Raw genomic sequence first — 21,116 nt, 5'->3', positions numbered from 1 at the left:
AAAATATTTTATGTTGATTTTTACTTATAAACTGGATTATAACTGTAATTGCAACCAATCAAAATGTTATTTTCTGTTTGGTGGTACCTAGGAGTATTTTTTTTTCTAGAATGGCAGTTGGTTATCTCCCCACTCTTATGGTATGTTAAAATTAGTACACTTTGTAATGTTCTTGGTGGTTTTTTGGAGGTCTCTGGGGCCGCCTTCTTTTCAGCAAATTAATCACCACAAGAATAGCCAGGTGTTAAAGTCCAAATTCTTTATTATCTCCTTCAAAGTCTCATCTCCTTCACTGGGGCTTGGCTAATTTTCTGGAGGGCTTTCAGATGGGACTTGGTCTCAGTGGAGGAAATGCAGGAGGCCAGGCCAGCTACCACTAGGCTGATGAATATGGAATTGAATTTCTGAGTCCTCCCTTTGCTTATATGTTCTGTTCTAAGTATAAACCAATCATTAAATTACTAGGGAACCATTATTTGTTGTAAGATTAAATCAATCATACTGAACTTTTAGAGAATTATTAATCACCATGCTAAACTAGATAACCATTGTCTCATCAATTCTACTGACTTAACACCCTGTAAGAATCCTTGTTTCAGATTTCTGGCCCATAACATCTCCAGTTTTCTTTTGTTTTAGAACATAAGGTGATCACACCCTCCCTGACTTCTCAGGGAGGTGAGAACCCCAAAAAGGAGGCGATCACGCTTTCCCTGACTCCTCAAAAAAGGGATGAAAACACCATAAAAGGAGGTGATCACACCCTCTCTGTTGTCTCAGGAAGGGAGAGAAAAACCAAAGGAAAATAGGGAATCAAATGAGATTAACGTGTTTCTGAAGGGTGTCACTTGAAACAGATATACATAAATCCATCAACATGGGAGGTATTACAAACAACATGAATCAACATGAGGAATTATACATATCCATATATGAAGAGCTGAAACTCTAAATAGGTGCTCTGGAATCAGACAACTGAGCACTTAAGGGTATATTAGCATATGTTTGGAAAAATGTCCCTTTTCACTATTCTGTGCTGGCTCCATCTTTTGGTGTATATAGATAATCGTAGGAGGGATTAGAGGGTGGAGTGGGACAAGCCAGACTCACTTTGCAGGAGGATGAGGAAAAGGAAAGTTGGTGGAGAGCTTGTGGCAGTTTTGTCCATCCCTTTCACTTCTCCCTAAAGACCAAGGACTTTTGCTTATCCTGACTCAGGCTATTCTGAGGCCTCCAGGAAGCTACCCCAAAACTTACATCCATAAGTTCTAGAAATAGTCCAAAACCAATCTATTGTTCATTACTTAACATGTCAGGGAATCCAATGATTCCAGCAGATTTTGAAGGCCTGTATCAGTCTTAACCACATAGTCTTATCATATCTCAGGGAATCCAATAATTCCTGCTGATTTTGAAGTTCTATAACAGCCTCATTATCAGCCATGCTTTTTCAGTGTCAGATGTTTCTTAGGTCTTCTCCTTTGTTTTGAGGTTTTTCTCTTTTTCTGTCTCTCTCAAGGTGCTCGTTGGCAACCATCTGATTCTTTCTCCTGTAGAGATACAAGAAAACCCCCTTCCCCAAGCAGTTAACCTATCTAGTCCCTTCCATTCACCACTTTCTAGATCTTTCCTTATCACCTGTGAATTACATTGAAGCTGCTTGCACTGGACACTGCCCTTCTGTTGGGTTAAAAACTCTATATTCTCTCCAGTTATAATCCCTTTCTGCCATCTGATTGGCTGATTGATCATGTAATCCCTTTCTTCTATCAGATTGCTTCTTTGCTGATTCATCATATCAAGAGTCCTGAACTTCTAAAGACTCTCTGGGTGTAACCTCCACTACCATCTATTTTGAGGTCTTGGAGCTGGGCCCTGCCTCTCATTTCCCTGGTCAGTCTCCATTCTGAGGCCCAGTGGAAGCCTCAGTTGCATTTTGTACATAAGGTTTTGGGTCTTCTCTCACCCTGTCTTCTCACTCTATCTCTATGCCTACATTGAGTTTTCAGATGTCCTACTTTATTACACTGAAAGCATTGATGAGTCTCTCTGGAAGTCCCTTGCTGAGAAGGGACCCTGTTTTCCCATGTTCTGCATCATAGCCTAAGTATAAAAGGCATTTGTGCTCACTGTAATACAGCGTCTTATGATCTCCTCTAAAGGAGCATCTTTGTTTAGTCCCCATATAAATCTTCTACAAACCTCATTAGCATTTTTCTTAGCCAGTTGTCTGATCATAATTCCTGTAGTTGCTTTCTTCAATGGTTCTTGTGACAGCTGTTTGCAAACATCCCACAAAAATCAGCAAAGGGTTCATTTGGACCTTGCTCTATTTTCATGAAGGCTTCCCCTCTATCTTGCTTTCCTGGGAGGGAGCCCCATGCTTTCATAGCAGCATCAATTTGCTCATATGTTGCTATGGGATAATTAATCTGTGCTAAATTGTCTGCATATTGACATTTACTTGCTAGTTGGTCAAAGGTGCTTTGTATATTGACTCTTGGTTGCCTATTTTGTTGGACTTGTATACTATAAAATTCACAATAAGTTTTGTCCAGGTTCTAAACACGTTCTTGCTATAGATTTTTAATCACTAGAGGTTAAAATTTCATAAGCCAAATTCTCTAATATCTTAACATAAGACGATATAGCCCCATGAAGAGTGTAACCCTTTTTCAGATCCTTGATTTTTTTCCAGATCAAAAGGAGTATATCTTCTCCTTTGTTAACCTGAAGAGTCAAACTCTTCAATAACAGGGTATGCATTTATTAAATCAGATATATCATGTCCTTTTTTAGGTTTAACCTAGTGCCTTTTGTAATCTTGTCATAGGATGCTTCATAGGTGGTGCTAATTGTGTCATTACCTTCCCTCTCCTCCCTCTACCCATGAAGGGTTAATTGAGGGGGTTAGGTCAGGGAATGGGGAATGCCCTAATGGCTCCTGCTGTGAAGCATCACATTCCTTAATTTCATCAGAATTGTACTTAGCTCCTTCCTTGTTTAATTCTTCATCCTTTTCACCTAGTTTGTCAGTATCTTCCACACTTTCTTCTTTTTTCTTATTCTAATACTTATATAATTCCTTAAAGCCAGTTGTATTAAGTTATATGTATAAAATGTTTCTTTAGGAATTGAATCAGGTCCATTATTATTGTAATATTCACATAGTTGCTCTCTTACTAATTTCCACTCATCTGGATCTAATTCTTCCATAGAAAACCAAGGAGATGTGTATTTTAATATTTCAAAGAATTCAATGATCTGCATTCAAGTTACAGTCAAACCTTGGTTTTTTTTAATCAGTCTAACTTAAGTTTTCTACACATTTTCCTTGAGGTGGAAAAGAAGGCTCCTTTCTAAACATTTGTCCTATTTCAGCTAGAATACTACTTAGCCCTTAAAGTTTCCTTCTTGTCTGTTTTTGTACTTAAACTAATTTCTGGGTCACAGATGTAGATTCTTAGTCCCATGTTGGGTCGCCAAAATGTAATGTTCTTGGTTCGGTTTTCTGGTGGTCTCTGGGGCAGCCTTCTTTTCAGCAGCTTAAACACCGTAAGAATAGCCAGGTGTTCAAGTCCAAATTCTTTACTATCTCTTTCAAAGTTCTATCTCCTTCACTTGGGGCTCGACTAGTTTTCTGAAGGGCCTTCAGAGGAGATTTGGTCTCATTGGAGTAAATATATAAAATACATGAAACTATAAAGGACACTAATTAAATTGAAATGCAGCCATTATAATATTAAAACAGATTCATGGGTATGAACTCTTAAGTTGAGAACCTCTGCTCTACAAAGTACAAACTCCATAGTCTTTAACCAACCACCAAGAGCAAACATCTTATATATAATAGTATATTATTAATTACATATTATATAATAGTATAATACTATAGCATAGTATTATAATATAATAGTTAGTATTATAATGAGTATAAATTCAGTTATTTTTCAAACCTGGTCAAAATGCACTTTTGTACTTAACTTTATTCTTATAAAAATTATAATATTTATATATAAATAATATTCTTATAAAAATCAGATAGAAACAGATGAGCTCACTTTTTTAAAAATAAAAATGTTGCTTTAAAATTAGATAATCTTCAACATAGTTCTTTAGAGATTTATTGAAAAATTCCTACTTATAGCCTTTTCATATTATATCTGGATTATAAAGAGATCAGGTATGACTAACGTAAGCTAGCAAGTAATCTTTTCTTTTTTGAACATAATTACCCTCTTGAATTGGTTTTTCTATACTATCTTAAAAAACAAATATTTAAATATTGCCTTTATTTGTATTCCCCAATTTATCACTTCAAATATAATTTTATTTTCATTTTGCTGAATAACAAAAACAGAAAATTTTAATAACTTGAAATAACTCTTGTTTTTTCATTTGACTCATCTGAATTTTTCTCACTAAATTTTCCTCTACTTTCTACTCACCCAACTTTAGAAGATAGCTCACTAGAAATTCAAGATATGAGACTAGCAAAGTGATTTTTCTAATCAAATAGGAATGGAAGTAAGTCCCCATCACAAATATATAATTCTTGTTTCTTGTTTATTTTTTGTTGTACCTATTTTCCTGTACTTGTATTTAAGCTTCTGTACTTTGCTGGCAAGAGAAACTATCTGTAAAAGAAAGTAACCATCATCCTTATCATCAGTCACTATTGCTAACATTTATATAGTTCCTCAAAGTTTGCAAAGCACTTTACAATTATTATTTCATTTAGTCCTTATAACAAGTAAATTTCTTGTCTGCGTTCACATAATTAGTTAATATTTGATTCTAGATTTGAATTCAGATCTTCTTGACTGTAGGTCCAGCTCTGTATCAACTTTATCACCCAAAATAAATGAGATTGAATAGCCTCTGTTTTATCAACATTTGTTTGCTTCTGTTTTGTTCTTATGATGAACACAGTAGTTAGAATTTAAGATATTCCCTTGAACAATAGTAAAGATGCAATGCTAGTAACCCAAATTTCTTAGTTTTTATTTACCTCTACCAACATTAGTCCAATGAGTATAAGTTGCTCTCTTTAAAAAGACTTTGCTGACTAGAAAATATTTAGCTAATTAAATTTTTGTTTTTGTTTTTGTTGAGGCAATTGGGGTTAAGTGACTTGCCCAGGGTCATACAGCTAGGAAATGTTAAATGTTTGAGGCCACATTTGAACTCAGGCCCGCCTGATTTTAGGGCTGGTGCTCTATCCACTGCCTCAACTAGCTGCCCTATTTAGTTAATTTTAAAGCAACATATTTTCTGCACATAAAATTTAGCTTTACATTTATCTTCTATCTCTATACTCTTACTTGTTAGTGAGAATTGCTATGTGGATCAAATGAAATGATAATGTTAAAGCACTTAGCAAGTGCCTGGCTATACAAATGCTAGCTATTGTTATGGTCACTTTTATGCCTAACAGTGCATGGCATGTAGTTGACAATAGAACATAGACTTTAACGTAGAATGTGTGGAGGAACAATATGAAATGTTTGTAAAATAGGCTGAAATGAAATTGTAAAGGGATTTAATGCCAAACTTGAATTTTATGTGAAAAGAACTAGAGACTCATTGAAGATTTTTGAGTTGTGAGAGTAACATGATCTAATTTGTCTCTTTTGAATGTTATTTTGGCAGTAATATAGACTGAATGATAGAGGCAAAGAGATTGGAAATAGATACCAATTAGAAGTATTGCAATAAAGAGACTGGAGAAACTTTTTTTACAGAGTTTTTTCTCTGTACAGTGAAGAAAACTTGAGTCCAAAGACCTGAACTAGTGTGGTGACAATGATTAGATATTTGATTGGGGTTAATTTTGGGAAAGAATAACTTATAATTGTGTATATAGGGGATTAGGAGGATGGTATCCTCTAGAAATAGGGAAACTTGGAGAAAAGGGATAAGTTTTGCGTTAAATCTAGCTGAGATTCATATGGGTCATAAAGTTGATATTTAGTATGCATTTGATGATTAGGAGAAAGATTAGAACTGGATATGGAAATGCTCATCTATATAGAGGTGAGTTGAGCCCATAGGAGATGAGAACATTGAAAGAACATATACAGAGCAAATGAAAGGACAGAGCCTCTGTAGTACTTCTGATTCAGCTTTTGCTACAATCACATAAATCTTTTCTTATGAACTAATTTTATTGTATTATGCATCCCACACACTTTAATGGTTCCCTAATATCTACTGAATAAAATGTAAACTCCTTAGCTTGGAATTCAAATAATTGCCATAATTTTAATACCTTTAATTTTCTTTCCTTAACTGATATCATACTGAATTCATATGTGCTCCACTTCAAAGAAACTACTATTTGCTGTTGCCTATAGATTTCCTTAGCTTTCACAGAATCCCAGAATTTCAAAGTTGGAAGCCTCAGCAGGGGCAGCTAGGTGGCGCAGTGGATAGAGCACCAGCCTTGAATTTAGGAGGACCCGAATTCAAATGTAGTCTCAGACACTTAATACTTCCTAGCTGTGACCCTGGGCAAGTCGCTTAACCCCAGCCTGGGGAGGGGGGGAGAAAAAAAAAAGGACGCCTTCAGCACTCAGAGGTTCTTAACCTTTTTTATTTCATTATTTTTTGGCAGTCTGGTGAAGTCTGTGGATCCCTTTCTCATTTCCAATCTTTGTTCATATAATTTGTTCATATCAGCTATTTTTTTTTACCTCTCTTCTTTAAATTTTTCCATTTCTTTCATCTTTGTAACCTGTTAAATCTATTTATCTTCTATAACTAGAAAGAATTCAGATTCCCTCTGAATCCTTTCCTTACTATAAATGAACTCTTTTGTTTGAGCATTTATAGTATTCATTGTCTATCAGCCATTTAATGCTTACTCAGATAAAATTCCTCTTTTATGTACCTGGCTTGTTTCCTTTAAGTAAATTTTAAACTTTTAAAATTAGGGATTACATAACCTGAATTTCTCACAGTGACTAGCATATATGAGTACTTAGTAACTTTTGCCATTGTTAGGGATAAATTATAGTAATAATCAAAATGTAGTAAAATTGATTTGTTAAAATCTTTAAAAATTGCTGAAGTTTTTTTTAAAGGTAAATAGGCCATTATTTGGAAAATAGGATTTGTAAGGACAAAAGTAAGCATTCTTTTGGAATAAAGATTGGCAATTCTTTTCACCTTCTATTTTAAGTAGAAATGTTGATTTGTTAAACTGAATAAAATTGGGGGCAAAATTAATATTGTGATCAACTTTCAGTTTATGAATATTAAGGGGTTCTTACAGAAAATAATCCAAAAATCATATTTACATATATAATATTCATAAACTGAAAGTTTATTAGGCTTTGGAATGATAGACCTTATTACTTCCTTCCCCCTACTACCCCCAAAAATATAAAGTCATTATCTTGTTTTTCTCTTGTTTAATATAATTGTAATATCATTTTTTAGTGAAAATAGCAAGTCACAGGGGAAAGCAAGGCAAAAGAAGGTATTATGACACAAAAAAGTCAAATTGAGAAAAAAAGGATAATTTGCCTGTGTGTGTATTTATCCCTAGTGGGAGAAAAAAAGAAAACAGGAAATACTCTGGATTATAAAGTGTCCATAATTCTAGTAAATTGCTAATTGTTTTTAAAAAGTTAAATTCTTCATTAATAAATATAAAGTTATAATGTGTATGTATCTTGGCCATAGTTTTTAAAATGAACTATTGAAAATAAGTGGAAAAAGGTTGTATTAATATTTTATACACTATATATACCTTATTCACAATATACTGTATCAGAAACGTCTAGCACAAAAAAAAGTCTAGCTTTTATGTACATGAGTCACTTTATCCAGAAAGCTAAGATTTAAGCAGGGTTTATTTTTCAATAAGGGGGTACTACTATCCTTGTTATGCAACTCATATTCAGGAGCCATTTCATACATGATTCTATAGTTATTATCACATCTGCTTTTACTATCTTTGTATAATCTAATTATTACTTATTTAAAAACTAGGCTTTTTAAATTGAAGGGGGACAGAAGGTCATAGAAATCAAAGTTTTAATCCTGCTAAGAATGAGTCTTCCTTTGCCTTTTCTCTCGAGTTTTTGCTTACCTTCTACTCAGTTGTAGATCTTGGCTTTGGATTTTCTTAAATATTCCCAATTTTAGGAAATAAGATATATTTGTAATACAACCTTAAAAGCCTTGTTCGTTGTTGTCTTACCATTTATCCCAGATTTTGTTTTGGAAAGCTACCATGTCTGTGCTCCTGATTAGTCTTGTAATACTTCTAACCCTTTTCAAAGAAATGGTGAGGCTTCCTTTTATAATATTAAAAACAAGCCTAATTTTCTTAGAATTGCCAATCAGTTTAATTTGGTACCCATTTGACTTAGGAGATGTGGAGTCTTATATATATGTTATATAAATTGAACCTACCTAAGAAACAAGGGTTTATAGAAGTTATAGAACTATAATTGTAAAACTCCCAGCTTATATTTAATAGAAAATACTTTTTTTTCTTTGATAATAAATTTGAGAAACATGAAATAATAAATGTGTGACAAGCTGATATACTTAATGGATGAGCAGCACTGAAAGCAAGGAATATACTATATATTCCATTTTCTTGCTTTTTAATATTTATTCACATTGGTGGTAGAAGAACAGATATTTCCATTTTGCTTCCTAATTTCACTTGTATATAATATTTTCCAAAAGAGTGAGAGTGTGTGTGTGTGTGTGTGTGTGTGTGTGTAGGTGGGTGGGTGTAAAATTAACATTTTGCAGAATTTTCTAACAGAATTGTTCAAGTACAGCATTGTGAATCTCTGTTGAATCTACAATCTGAAAGACAAGTCTGCTTTCTTTTGTTTCTAACTTTCATCTTTCAAAAATTACTTTTTTTTTCTTTTCTGTAGCTTTTATAAATCAACTTGTATTTCTGTTTGCAAACCCATTCCAATTATATATGGTGATCTTACATTTATAAAATAAAGTAAATTAACTAGCACATCTATCATGTTATTACTGCTCACTCTTTTGAAAAGACATTTCCATACTCAGGATGAGTATACCTTGACTCAGCAGGGTTTTGTTTTTATGTATTTTACATAAATCATAGAAGTTGTATAATAAAGATCTTTGTTTTGGATAAAAGACTCAATAAAGATCTTTATTATGGGTGAGGTGATAATACTTAAATTGCTAAAGACCTGATGAGAAATACGATAAAAAAAATTTCCTGATTTTTATAGCATTTAATTCTCGACTATGATAATATCATAGTAAATTTAGTTTTTTGTAGGGGGAATACATACTCACTCCTGATGTACGAGGCACATTACCACAGTCTGTCATCTACCATGTAGCAAAGCAGACCAGTGGGGTGATGGAAGCGCTGGCCTTGACTTCCAGAGAACTGAGCAGGTAGAATTTTGACACACAGAGTTTATTCACTTTTTCTCTTCTTGCCTTTTTTTTGGGGGTGGTGGTGGTGGTGGGGAAGGTAAATATTGAAATTGTCTTTTTGAGTTTTCACTCCACTCTTAATGGGATTAGTCAACTAAAGACTCAGAAATGCAATACTATAAGTTTAATTTTGTCTTTTATTTTTGGGTATCTATTAAACCCATAACCTTTTAAGTTCTTTTCCTTTTCTTTTTAAAAAAAATCTTACATTATAGATATCTTAGATACCTTTCTAGGTTTCTTCTGTATTCTTGTGAGCACAAAAATGCTTATGGATACTTCTGTGAGGTGAAGGTTTTTTTCCTGTTTTTCTTAGCCTTAGGTAAAAGTAATAAGTTAGAACCTGACTTCTGATTTACACCATGAGATCACTCCAGATTCATTTCCTTCATTTTTGCCATTGTAATGAAACAGATTTTGAAAAGCTAAATTCTTCCTTTTCTTATGGTTGAACCTATTTTGTTAACCTATGTTATTCAAAAGCCGAATATAAAATGAGGAAGGCTAAAAGGCTATGAAGAGACCTAAAAAATTCTTTTTTAGTTTAATCCTTTCATTAGAGAAGTATTACCATTCTTTTTCAATGAACACAGTCATTGATTTCATATACTCTTCTTCACCCTTTTTACTTTGCATTTAACAATAAGTTAAAAAAAAATAAACAGGAATTTTACCCCTTCCTCCTACTCTTGGAGTAATTTTAAAAGATGGCTTTAAAATTTTTCTTTTTTCAGAAAGAAAAAAAAACAACATTGTAGTAGTTAAAGTTTATTATAAAGGTAATATTAAGTAATTTTTAATATATTAGACTGAATTGGATTTGTTGTCATTGCTCTTGATAATGGCAATTAAGGTTGCCACACAAATGTTTTTGAAAGGGGCCTATCAGTATAAATATGTTCTGAAACTACTGCCCTATGACCCATATTAGAGTTATAACTGTTTCTTCTGATTTTAAAATAGAATGTGTCACAAATTCCTTCTGTTAGCCAATTACTGTTATTTTGATGGAAAACTTTGCATTCTAACAACTTAATGTGATTCATCTAAAAGGGTAGTTTTTATGTTTATAGGATCGGAAATTTTATAGTTAAGAGCAGATAAAAGTACTATGAGAACCAAGCTCTTTCATAGAATCTCTCAACAGGGAAGACCTGTATACATGATCCTTTGGGACTGCACAATATTTTCTTATCCCTACTTGATCCATTTGATGTATTTGGGGTTCATTTTACCAGAGACAAAATTATAATATGTTTATATCAGTTAAGGATCAGATTTCTTGAAAGATATTTAGTGGTCTTTTCTGATTTAGTTATTTGGATCCTTGGGATGTGTATCTTTTAGATTTTCCATCTTGTCCTGCTCTCATGTCTCCTATTTCTGCTCCAGTGTTTGATGTAATTGTGTGAAATAATTCTTGTATGGTTTTATTTGAATTAATGCCATGTTTTTATCTCTTGAAAATAGGATTGCAGGAATAGAATGAGGCAGTACAAGATTCAAGGTTTTACCATAGGTTTTCCTGACTTTGGCTTCCTATTAGTATTGTTAACTTCTTTGTTACACAAAACTGCTTATTTCTTGATTGAGCATGTTTGGGTAATAACTTGAACAATAGCAACAAAACTACAGTGGAGCCCTGAAATTTCAACAAAGGGAATGGCGAATAAAAGTAAATTTTTTTTCTTTGTTTTCTTTTTTGTATAGAAAAAAAACCAAAAGAAACAAAAACTTGAATTATGTTGGTACTTCAGATTTTTTAGGATAAATTACTTATATATTTTTTATCTGCTATGTAAATGACTATATTGTGACTGCCATAAAATATAATTGTATTATAAGGAGGGCTGCCATGTTATCTAGAATAATGCAGAAAATTTTATTTAAAAATATTATTGTAACACTAACATAAAATTATATTGTTATTAGAAAAAATAATTTATGCTGAGCCCACAAAAATCTTTTATTTCTATATTAATTTCTACTGTATTTCCTAATTATGTATAAAGAAAAGCTTTGAGCATTATATGAAAGCATGCTGCTTTTATTGATTATATTACCAAATTGATTTTTTTTGTATTCTGTGAATATGAACCATAAACTTATTCTGCAGGATGGTGAAGTGGATGCTGAAGAACTTCAAAGATGTTTAACACAGTCTGGGATTAGTGGAACCTATTCTCGTAAGATACATATTTTTGCTATTGAAATAGAAAATTAATTCACTTTAAGATTTATTTGGATCTTCATTCTTTTTTTGCTTAAAGCTTTGTATATTGTTCTAAAACCCCATACTAAAAATGAAAAAAAATTAATCATTTTTGTTAATGGAAGTTTTATAAACTTTTTGGTTTTTATTTTTTATATTACTAAACACTTTGCAATTTTGAACTGCATTATTCTTTATTTAGTCTGCTAAAAATTTCCAGAAATTTCTGACATATCTAGAAATGACAATCTTACTTAAGACCCTATTGACTATTCCACTCATGAGTTACTGCCTTTGTGATTTTGCATAAACCATTCAATCCCCTAGACCTATCCCAAAGTAGAGTGGAGTGCCACAGAAAATAATGGTTTGCCTCTTAGTAGAGGTCTTCAAGCAAACCATGGGTTATTACTTGTCAGTTAAATTGTTGAGTTTTCCCCCCCCCCCAAATATTAGTTGAATTAGTTCATCTGTCTCATTTTCAGAATCCTTACATGCCTTTGAAAGTCTAAGTGCTCCGTCTTTAGTGATTACCTTGATTGCTTCTCCCTTGTCCACTCTTCCCCCTCTCCAAATTAAATGTTCTTTCTTCCTGCAGCTAACTTATATGTACTTAATTAGCTGTGTTACTCTTCTGTTTTTTAAAAAGAATGCAAAGACTTGACATCATGGACTATTTCATCTTATATCTTTAAAATCTAAAATAGTGTCATGTAGACAGCTAATGGTTGTTGAACAAAGATCACCTTTAATTTGAAGTAAATATTAAAATTTATATTCAGAGCATTTTAATTTAAAGTTTTTACCTCATCTCTCATATAGATGTCAGAAGATTAAATAAATAATAGAACATAAAATTATATTTTCATAATAGCCCCAGTTGATAGAAATATTAAACTCAGAATTATTATTTGTGATGTATATATGGTTGAAAAAATTAAAATGGATCATATGCAGCCAGGTTAAATGGGTATTTTTTTCAAAAGTGAAAATTTGAAGAACCTACTAGAAATCCATAAGATTTCTATTTTTGTGTTTTTGATTCTTGAAATTTAAAAATATATGCTTAGGCATAAGAATTAGTTATTTAAAATGTCACCAGTGATATATTGAGAAATCTCCATTTCAATTTTTTATTATATTTTTCAGCATTCAGCTTGGAAACCTGCAGAATTATGATCTCCATGTTGGATGTATCCTTAAATAAGAAAATGTTTTGAGTTGAAAATTGAATGACTTAGAGTAATTTTACTTTGAATATCACTAATCTAATTAGTTTAAAACTGCTATGGAAAGCTAGTGTTTAAAAATATTTGTGATACCTTCTTTGAGTGCCAACCTTTTTTGAGTTTTGCATAGAAATTATGCAGAATTTGATTATGACTTCTGAACTCTTATGGAGTTGAAATATGTTTTTCTCTTCATTGATTTAGAATTTGCATTTAGTAAATCCTTTTTGACTGTTATTTTTGTTAAGAAAATAATATCAGAGGGATTTCACAGGAAAAATGGGATTTAATGAATTCAAGGAACTTTGGGCAGTTCTTAATGCCTGGAAGCAGAACTTTATGATGATTGACCAGGACCGAAGTGGGACAGTTGAACTTCATGAATTAAGTCAAGTTATTGCAGCTATGGGTAAGAAACCATGGAAACGAGCATTTAATTAAATGGACTTCATTATGTGTTGTACTTTATAGGGGATTTATTTTGACACAGAGGCTACACATTTTTGCTTCCTAGTTTCTGATTCCCAAGTTGTAGATATATTATAGATGAACATCTTTGACAAAGTTATTTGCATATAATTATGTCAATACATTCTGAAAATACATATTCAGGATAGCTAAAAATGTTTACAAAAGAAATTTATAAAAGAATTGTGTTTACTGTTGGAACAATAATTTTGTCAGGTTATATTTAAAAACTGTTGTAATCCATTAAAACCTCATTTAGTTATACTAAATTTAAAGTAAGAAGTGTCAAATTGACTTTAAAGTCAGTGGCTATTTGTTACACTTCCTAATTGTTTGCAGAATTGTATTCTGTGGTATTCCTTCTCATAGGCATGTAAGTGCTTTCAAAGTAAAAAAGTACAAACTCCTTAATAATTTCAAAGATATTCAGCTCAATAAATATTTGACAGTAGCGACTATAATTTTTTAAAAAAATATCAGCTTTAATGAAAAGACACACAGATAACTAGCTTCTATTAATTTCCTTTAATATGACTTAAAAGTGCATTAAGAATTAGGAAAATTCTTAAGTCTTTATTACATTGATAATTTGTTTAGCAAACTTCCCTTTTTAGATGGAATTTGCTTTGAGTAATAACTTTAGTCCAATCCAGTGGTAAGAAATTTTAACTCAGTATAGGAAAGCTGATTTTTTTTTTTTTTTATGATTACCACCAATATGAATTAAAAATTTTATCAACTCTCATTCTTACATAAACATGTATTTTATTTGGTACATGTAGCTTAAATCCTTTTTATGATCTATTCAGAATTAAAAGAAAAAAAAGAAGCCTCATCATTAATATAATTATTAGAAAATTAATATATCTTCCAAATTAGGCAAACATTCAATCAAAAGGATTTCTTTTTCAGAAGGTGTTCGATGAATTCTTTCAACGCCTATTTCCCTTCAGTTTCTATTATCTCTGGACAGGTCTTTTTGATGATTTCCTGTAAAATAGAATCTAGGCTCTTTTTTTGATCATAGTTTTCGGGAAGTCCAGTGATCCTTAGATTATCTCTCCTAGATCTATTTTCCAGGTCTATAGATTTTCCCAGTAAGTATTTGACGTTATTCTCCAGCTTTTCTTTTCTTTTTTTTTTTTTTTTTTTTGTTCTGTTTGACTGATTCTTGGTTTCTCAATGAATCATTCATTTCTATTTGTTCCGTCCTGATTTTTAATGAGTTATTTTCTTCATTCACATTTTTTAGTTCTTTTTGTATATGCCCAATTGAGTTTTTAAATGAATTATTTTGCTCTGTTGAATTTTTTTCCATTTCACTAATTTTTTTTTTAAAGTGAGTTATTTTCTTTTTCCAATTCAGAAATCTCACTTTCCTGTGATTTTTTAACCTTTTCTAATTCACAAATTTTGTTTCCCTGCACCTCCTGTGAATCCTTTATTTTTTCCAACTCAAATTTCAGGATGTTGTTATTCTCTATCATAGCTTCTCTTTCCTTTCCCCATTTTTCTTCAAACTCTCTTACCTTTTTAATAGTCTCTTCTAGGAGAGAGTTATGTGATGGGGGGCAGGTATCCATTGCCCTTTAGGGTGTTATTTGGAGACTGGTGTTAGCTTCCTTGGGGTTGGATACCCACTCTTTCTCTGTGTAGAAGGTGTCAATTGTTCTCTTCAACTTCTTACTCATTGTTAAAAATCTGTTGGGGTTTTCCCTTGGGGTAAGAAGTTTATTTGTTTACCAGCTTCCTCCCAGACTGGAGGTAGAATGCAACAACCCTGAGCTAAGAGAGAGCTCTGGGAGAGAGTTCCCCTTCCCCCCTCCCCAGAAATGCCTCAGAGGTGGTTAGCACGACAGTGAAAGCGTCACAAACCCCAGCCAATGCCTCCTGTGGGGCCATAGATATCAGCAGCTGATGTGAAAAGCCCCTGTGCTCAAACCGGAAGTGTCTGCCGGGAAACCACAGTCCCTACTTCAAAGGTTCTGCTTCTCTGGGAGTTCCCCTTCTCTGGGAATTCCTCTGCTGCTAGAATTCCACTGCCTCAGGCTGAGCCCTTTACTTTGTGGATTAGAGGCTGCCTCGGGCTGTGTCCTCCACTGTTCAGGCTCTTAACTACCCCAAGGAGAAGCCCCGGGCAGCAGAAGATGTCTGCACAGCCCTGCCAAGATCAGGATTGGGGTGGTTCTAGGATCTGGCTTTATATTTTAAGGTGGCTTGATTTCTCTTCTGAACTGCTGTTTTATAAGCAGAGAAGAGCTAACAGCCTGTGCCAGATTCCTCTATCTCAGTGGCTTCTCTGATCCCTTCTCCCCAGCCCGATTGGCACAATGTGCTAGCACCTAACCCTGTCTGTGCTGGTCTTTTTTTTTTCCCCTCCCTTCGGACCAACCTTTTCTGTTGAAATTCCAGATTCTCTTCAGCTGGTAAGTTGTGCTTCTAACCCTTGTGGTTTTTATCAGTCCAGCGTTATTTTTGAGGCTGATTTAACTAATTGGTAATGAGGGAAGAAGGGAGCTTACAAATTCACGTGTATCTTCTCCGCCATCTTGGCTCCGCCCCCCCCCTCAAAAGTAATTTTATTTTTAAATGAAGAAGATTGAACTTTATTAATGGAGCACATTTATTTCATTGAGACTGGTATTATAGGCAGTTGAGTTGAAAATAGTGGTCTTCATCAGAATTTTTCTAAAGGGTTACATCTTAAAAATGACTATAAAATTGGGAGAAGTTCACAATGTGTTTACATATGTTTTTTACATTCTCTTTAGTTAATAGTTAATGCTTATTGGTGGTCTTTTTTCCCTGAGGCAATTGTTTAACTATATTTTATTAAAGTATCATTGTAAAGTATCACAGTGCCATCATTGACTTTATTTTTTACCTTTGATTTTTCTTACCCAGTTGCCCCAAGTTTTCTTTATCCAAAGTGTATGGTGGCAGTAAGAATATGACAAAAAACCAAAGCAAATGTAAAAATTCTCTAGCTGTTGTTAGGATACAGAAAAATAAAAGTGCTTAGTTGCCCTCATTCTGAGAAGTAGTGGTGATTCCTTGGTCCCAGAGCTAAGTCCTACAAAGTCACATGTTTCCAAGTCAATTCTTTTAATATTTGAGGAGAACTAAGAGAACAGGCAATTTTATGTTAGCTGAAATCCATAAAGTGTTATGTATGCAATTATAGTATTTTGAAGTGGAAGATAAAACTCTACTAAGTGTACAGATCAAAATGATCTCTTCATTCAAGAAACTGACTGGAGCTGTGGGAGACATAACCATTTATGTAGCTATATAAGCATAGGAGAAGTCAAATAAAACTGAATTGGAAAGGGGAGAGTCTAGAACAGAGTTTTTAACCTTTTTTATGTCATGAACCTGTTGATGATTTGGTGAAACCTATGAATCCCTTTTCAGAATAATGTTTTTAAATGAATAAAATAACATAGATTTATATAATAAAGACATTTATGTTGTAATAAGTCAGGACAATGTGTATTTTTTAAAAATTCAGTACATAAATAGATGGGAAGTAGCAACATATTTTATATGAGAGGTAAGGGGTGCTGTGAAGAGACAGGGATGACTTCAAAGTTATGTGCATGAGCAGATAAATGACTGAGAGAATGGTCCTACTAATAGAAGTAAGTTTTTATAATACTCTGGTATAGCTTTCCATAGAATTGATTTAGAAATATACAAGATGTTTTTTTAGATAGATGTTCTGGAAGATGTGACTCAGAGATAAGAGACATCTGTAGGGAGATGGTCTTAGAAGACCTGGAAAGTCCTAATTCGCTTTTTCACATATATCAGCAATGACGCTGGATTAGGTATTTAGCTAGGCAACTTTCCAAGATAAATTATAAAATGGTTATGTAATTTGATAAGAGAATTCTCTATGTGGATGAAATGACCTTTGGATTTTTTTTAAATACCAGGAATATTCTTAAGACTCAAAAGTTTCATATGTCATTACTTTATCTCTTTCTTCTTTAGGTTATAGGTTAAGTCCTCAGACTTTAACCGCCATCGTAAAGCGTTATAGTAAGAATGGCAGAATCTTCTTTGATGATTATGTTGCTTGCTGTGTGAAGCTCAGAGCATTGACAGGTATTGATTTTAAAAAATTGTATTTCTTCTATCAGCTTTAAAATGTTCAGATTATTTTCTCCCATTTTAAAATACTATTTTTTTTTTAACACTTCTTTCCTTTGTCATTTTTGATATATTTATTCGTTTTGCTAAAGTTTTTTTTTAAGATCTGAATCTAGTCTGTCCTTCAGTGTAGGAAAAAGACAGACTTTAATCATGAAAGATTTATTATTGAAGCCTCTAAGAATTCTAAAGGTCTTATTTAATTGCATGTGTAACTATTACTTTTTAAAAACTGCACCAAATATTTTAAAAATTGAAATTTTACTAAGATAAGTATAAAAATTTATGATTACTTTTTTTTTTTTTTGAAGATTTCTTTAGGAGAAGAGACAGCATGCAACAAGGTTTTGTGAACTTTGTATATGATGATGTGAGTACCATGTTTAAAATTTAATATTCATTCTGTATTACATGCTCACTTTCTTGACAAATATCCAAAATAATTATGGACTGTTGGTATTCTTGATATGATATTTACAATTCTCTTATCTCAAAAGTTGCATCAAAAATAAAACTTTAAAATAAAAATTAATTTTTACATTGAAAATGAAAAGCATACTTACTGGTTTTCTGAAAATTTTATTTCTGAGTAGTCCTGTATCTTCTAAGAATATGTAAGAGAATATAGTATAATTTCTGCGAGTGAATAGATAATAGTAAATAGATAACTTCATTGGGAGTCAGGAAGACTTGAATTAAAATATAGCCTCTGACAAATAATAGACTTACCCATGGCAAGTAAATCTTAACGACTTTTTATATGCTTTTAAAGTATGTTCTCTAACTAAGTTAGGGAAAAAAATATGCTTCTGTATTGGTAGTTTTTCTGTTATCAATGAAGTCACAGGTCTGGTCCAAATTCTGTTCTTTTCTTTTTGAAATAAAATATTGATTAGAATTAGATTTCCTTCTAGGAGAAAAAAATGAGATTTCAAATCTTGCTGTTAATAATTCCTGACAAATTTGGAAACAATCTATTTGTTCCTATTATTGACTTTATTTTTGTAGTTGTGTGTGCGCGCACACCACACACACAATTAGCATATGTCTTTCTTGTTTTAATATTTAGGGTATTTTTGTTTATGCTGGCATGATTTACATTTATCAGTAGCTAAAACCTCAAAGAAGCTTTTGAAAGTATATTTTCCAAAATACAATTGAATTTTTCACTTTCTGATGGCTATTTAACCATGTTGAAAAGTAGAAGTGATAAGAGTGTGTTCACTTTTGTTGTTGTTATTGAGATCATGACATAATAATGATACATTAGTTATACATATTTTTGGCAACCTGGTATTTGAACTATTGTTTCATTCAAACTTGTTTGAATGGTCAAGCCTTTGAGATTTCCAAAGGGAAATTATGAAAACACTTCTGTAGAAATATAGTCAGATGATTTAATTTAGAATGAAAATACAAAAACCCTCACAAAATAATAAGAGGGATTTTGACATTTTGACGGGAACTGAGGTTATTCTTGTACTTTTATTTTCCTGTTGCCAAGATAGGTAGTGGTAAAATATTATTTTTTAAGAATCATCTTTGAAGATTCTTTTCTTTTTTTGACCTGGTAACTTTGCTTTTTGTTTTAGTTTTTGCAGGGTACTATGGCCATATGAGTGCCCAACTGATTAATGTTAAGGGAGAGAGACTATCCTGTGAATTCTTCCATTCAGAAAGAACTATAATCGAACCTGTTGTCAACCCAAGTTCTTCTGGACTTCTCTTTGTTCCTGCCTGTTATCTGTATAACTGTTTTAATCTTAGTGCACAGTTCAGAGCAATAAAAATTGTTTTGCTTATGATGTCATAATTTGAGAAAGTATTACTGCATATTTTTCAATCTATGTAATCTGAAATAATATGATTAATGAAAAGTAAAAACTAAGCATGAAAATTATCTTTTTACCTTTACAGTTTTGGATGAGTTTGACTTTAGAATATATTTAACCAGAATAATAAATTGAAGATTGTTTAGATAAAAAATCTAAAACTTAAAAATAATTTTTTTTTTTTTAGTTTATAAACATTATATATAAACATTAGCAAATAAATGAAAAGGAACTGAGTTTTTGTACCCATATTTGTTGATCATGTAATTAGGAAACAAAAACCTAATTTTACCTAAAGGGGAAAAAAAAACAAGTAATAGTCTGATGATTAGTTTCCTAAGAATTACCACCATGTTTTCTTATGTGAACTAAGAGACCTTTCTTTTTCTTTCTTTCTTTTCTTTTCTTTTCTTTTCTTTTCTTTTCTTTTCTTTTCTTTTCTTTTCTTTTCTTTTCTTTTCTTTTCTTTTCTTTTCTTTTCTTTTCTTTTCTTTTCTTTTCTTTTCTTTTCTTTTCTTTTCTTTTCTCTGTTTGCTAATATTTTCCCATCTATTTCATTTGTTTATTTTAGTGACAAAGTATAATTCACAGTTTTATTTGACCTCCTCATTTTTATTAGTGAAAGTAAAACCTTAAAGCACAAAGTTAAGACAATATGGCTTATGTCCCCAGATCTGTAATGAAGTTACTTTGAATGGAAATGTCAACATTTATTATTTACTATAAGTTTTACAGTGTGCCAAAATGATGATTGAAAATTTAAAAGAAATCAGCCACTAACAGTTGTTTTGTTTAAACAATGTTTTTAAAAAATAACTTTGATTTACTTGAGTGAATTATTCCGGCATTGGTCTACCAAGAGACATTTGAACTGATCTGTACTCTGTATAAATCAGTCTATGAGGCACTATTAAGAACTTAGAACTTCACTTAGAACTCCATATTATTATCATGTTGCAGTAACTGAATAATTGACTCTTTTTGGCCTACCATAAATACATAAGCTAACTGTGGGGAGATATTTTGTTTTATTTAGCCTTGTATGGTGATAAAAACAAAGGATTAGGAGTCAGGAAACCTGAATTCTAGTCCCATCGCTACCAATAGCTAGTCACAGCTTCAGTGGGAGCAGTTTCCTTATTTGTAACCTGAAGGGGTTGAACTATACTACCTTTAAGGTCCCATTTATCTCTAAGTTTGTGGCCCTTTTACTTCACAGACATTTCCAATTTTATTTTAAACATTTCAAGGAACTTGAAAATAGAAAAAGACTAATATATTACTTGAAAAACTTTTGAAGGGTTAATGGTATTGTATAACATGAGAACATAGTTAACATGTGGCATATGAGCTAAGTGATATGCATTTTTTTCTCTAATTTTCCAAAAAGTAATTTAACATTTAAAGTTAGAGTGGTTTAGGAGAAATAACAATTATCCATTTAAAGTGTGAGGGCAGATGGCAGCATATTGATAAAAAACTTGCATAGCACAAATAGACATTTGAAACAACATTCACTTTTATAATTTCTGAAAAGTATAGTAGAGCCAATTTGACATTCCTAGTCTACAGTAACTGGTTGCCTTTAAATTTCAGTAAGTAATATTATATTTTTAAACTTGAATGTTTAAAGAGGACTTATCTGGAAACCATGCACAGTCTGTAAATTCTCTCTATTCCTAAAAATACCTTCCCCCTCTTAAATACTGCCTACTCCCTTCAACTGTTCATCTGCTTTCATATGACAACAGTTTGTCAGTGTGG

The 21,116-nt window shown here is 32.3% G+C and overlaps 1 protein-coding gene across 1 annotated transcript in view; it reads left to right on the top strand.

The window, feature by feature from the left end:
- The window catches only part of GCA (grancalcin), a 40,805-nt gene extending 20,638 nt beyond the window's left edge, over positions 1 to 20,167 (top strand). Inside the window, exons 3-8 of the mRNA XM_074303268.1 lie at positions 11,573 to 11,642; positions 12,818 to 12,861; positions 13,159 to 13,306; positions 17,362 to 17,475; positions 17,832 to 17,890; positions 19,113 to 20,167. Of these exons, the coding sequence (XP_074159369.1) occupies positions 11,573 to 11,642; positions 12,818 to 12,861; positions 13,159 to 13,306; positions 17,362 to 17,475; positions 17,832 to 17,890; positions 19,113 to 19,139 (462 nt within the window). The 3' untranslated portion in view covers positions 19,140 to 20,167. The remainder of the gene's footprint in view (positions 1 to 11,572; positions 11,643 to 12,817; positions 12,862 to 13,158; positions 13,307 to 17,361; positions 17,476 to 17,831; positions 17,891 to 19,112) is intronic.
- The last annotated feature ends 949 nt before the right edge of the window (positions 20,168 to 21,116 follow it).

Source organism: Sminthopsis crassicaudata, chromosome 3, assembly GCF_048593235.1.
Source record: "Sminthopsis crassicaudata isolate SCR6 chromosome 3, ASM4859323v1, whole genome shotgun sequence".
In the NCBI taxonomy this organism is placed as follows: Eukaryota; Metazoa; Chordata; class Mammalia; order Dasyuromorphia; family Dasyuridae; genus Sminthopsis; species Sminthopsis crassicaudata.
This window is presented reverse-complemented; position numbering and strand designations above follow the sequence as displayed.